Here is a 2,500-nt window from a genome sequence, read left to right on the forward strand (position 1 = left end):
CATAAAGTGTGTCTAGTGAGTCCATGATTGGTCAATCCATTCGTTACTCCGATCCCTTCAAGAAGTCAATGTTGTTCGATACACATTCTGCAAATTAAAAAAAGGATTCCATTTTTAAGCAAATCGCGCTCGCATCACATTACTGGCGAGAACCACTTACTGTCGGTTGGTGTCCATCCAATGTGCGCTCCATTTCGTTCGTTCTCTGCCTGCAGCCAAACGTACAGCGGTTGGAAATACTCCAAAAAGGCATCCGCATTCATCCTGCGCTCTCCGGTCAGAACTTCCATTGCATCGGGCCACGGCTTCGATGATCCCAGCGAAAGCATCTCTCTACGGATGATCAATGAAATAATGAAATTAATTCCTTTAAATCGTGACGCTGGCATGTGACATACTTGAGTTTGTTTCCGGCAGCAGCACTCTGGTAGATGTCACAGTTGTTGAGCGTTTTCTCTGGATCACCCTTGACGTACTCGCCGGCCAAAGCACAAGCCGCACGGTGGAACTGGAACTGAATCACGTACGATACAAAATACCGCAGATATTCCACATCCGCCGACACATGGTACTTTGCCGGAGGATCCAAATCAGCCTCGCTGCGTACGACCGGTGGCTCAACGCCGGAGTACTTCGAGCGCATCTCCCAGAACTTGCAGTTGTACTGTTCCGGTTTGATTTCCCCACGGAAGACACCCCAACGATACTTGTCCAGTGTGTAAGCGAACGGAAGGAAGACTAGCTTCGTGACACCGGCCCTATAGAACTGGTTGATCTTGACCTGCTCATCCTCCACGTAGTCCTTCAGCAGACCAATCCGGCGCAAATGCTTCGCGGTGGACACGGACAGTGACAGCACATCGCCAACCGCCTCATGGAAGCCAGGGTTGGCACCACGCCGAAACTCGATGGGTTGGTGCTGGTACTGCAAGTAATACTGGATGTGACCGAGCTCATGATGCACCACGAAAAACTCGCGCATATTCACACGCGTGCACTGCTTAATGCGGACATCATCGGTGCCAAAGAAATCCCACGCACTAGCATGACAAACCAGCTCTCGGCCATCGGTCGGTTTCTCGAGAATGCTCTTCTCCCAAAATGTTCTAGAATGAAATTAAAAAAAAAAGAGTTGATCAATCCGCCAAAAAACCATTAAACCATCCTGTTATTACTGTGGCAGTCTTGTCATGTTGAGCGAAACGAAGAAATCGTCTCCCATTTCGAACATCCGTCGTGGTGTGTATCCCTGGCGCACCATCTCATCGGTAACGTCTAGCAGCTTCTTTTCCGGGAAAGGGGCCGTAAAGTCAGCAATCTGGCGAACAGGAGACAGATTTCAGTAGAAAATGTGCGAAACTAAGCAAAAATACAAAAATACTAACATTGTCCCACGTCTGAGCCCACAGGTTGCCGAGCAGATGCATCGGTATGGGTCCGGTAGGCGAGACAACCTTATCACCATACTTCTGGCGCAACCTGTACCGCACGTAGGCATGAAGCTGCTCGTACAAGGGCCGGATTTGAGTGATAACATCATCGACCTGCTGCTCGAACGTAATATCATCGTACTCCTTCAACCAGCTCTCGGCAGCAGACGAGAATCCTATCGATTAAACAATCATTACATAATTTCATAACGGCCGCAAAACCCCTTCGCTAACTCACCATTTAAACGGGCCGCTTCGTTCTTCAAATCGACGTACTTCTGGAAGTCAGCCCGCGTCGGTGCACCCGTCGCGTTGTGCCACTGCACCCAGAAGTGCTTCAATTCGGCCGCATCCCGATGATTGGCGAAAATCTCCGTCAGCTCAGGATCAAGCGTTAGCCCACACTTGGTATCATCACCATACGCACAGAACTTTGCCTTTGCATAGTTCGATTCCATGTTGGCGATCGCAGCGAGCAGTTCTTTGAACTTATCATCAGGTAGAGCGGCATCGTCGAGTGTCGAAAGCTTTTTAGCTCGTCGCTTCAGATCATCATCCTCCATCTCATCGAACGGGTACAGGCTTACGAGGCGAGCTATTTCCTGCAATTAGGCGCCATTTGCATTAGAACGAGGCGTACAAAATGGAGCAGCCGGTCACTGGTTTACGTGTTACCTGTGCTACATCGGCGAAGTGGCTAGCCGCTTGGTTTTGCTTCTCCAAATTCGGTTCGGTCAAGTTGGAAGCGTAATCCCAAGCAGCGTGCGTTCGGTTAGCTTTGACTTTTTGGTACAACTTCTCGAGCTCAATGATTCCCTGGCGAACATCTTTATCATCATCCGCTGGCGAAGCGACAGATTCTACGGAACGGCGATGAACGGGACCACCGCAAACGCATAGAACGATCGCGAAGAAGAAGCAGACGCCTCTTATACTAAACGCGTTCATGATTCTTTGGCACTTTCTAACAGTTTGACTGAACGGAAAAATATCGTCCTAATACCACATTGAAACGACGGAACTGATGCTTTTACGCCACAATATTTTTGTAGTTTGTTGTTTCAGAACGA

The 2,500-nt window shown here is 49.1% G+C and overlaps 1 protein-coding gene across 2 annotated transcripts in view; it reads right to left on the minus strand.

Annotated features, from left to right (window-relative positions):
* The window catches only part of LOC126581129 (angiotensin-converting enzyme-like), an 8,221-nt gene that overhangs the window by 5,681 nt on the left and 40 nt on the right, over positions 1 to 2,500 (minus strand). The window contains exons 1-7 of one of the 2 annotated variants that reach the window (XM_050244597.1): positions 2,106 to 2,500; positions 1,669 to 2,032; positions 1,386 to 1,606; positions 1,176 to 1,318; positions 399 to 1,106; positions 161 to 333; positions 1 to 87 (exon numbers count right to left, since the gene is read on the minus strand). The exon at positions 1 to 87 is cut by the window's left edge and continues 114 nt beyond it; the exon at positions 2,106 to 2,500 is cut by the window's right edge and continues 40 nt beyond it. In XM_050244597.1, the coding sequence (XP_050100554.1) occupies positions 44 to 87; positions 161 to 333; positions 399 to 1,106; positions 1,176 to 1,318; positions 1,386 to 1,606; positions 1,669 to 2,032; positions 2,106 to 2,378 (1,926 nt within the window). In that variant the 5' untranslated portion in view covers positions 2,379 to 2,500 and the 3' untranslated portion in view covers positions 1 to 43. The remainder of the gene's footprint in view (positions 88 to 160; positions 334 to 398; positions 1,107 to 1,175; positions 1,319 to 1,385; positions 1,607 to 1,668; positions 2,033 to 2,105) is intronic. The other variant, XM_050244600.1, reaches the window with a different exon arrangement.

This window comes from Anopheles aquasalis, chromosome 2 (genome assembly GCF_943734665.1).
Source record: "Anopheles aquasalis chromosome 2, idAnoAquaMG_Q_19, whole genome shotgun sequence".
NCBI classification, from domain to species: domain Eukaryota; kingdom Metazoa; phylum Arthropoda; class Insecta; order Diptera; family Culicidae; genus Anopheles; species Anopheles aquasalis.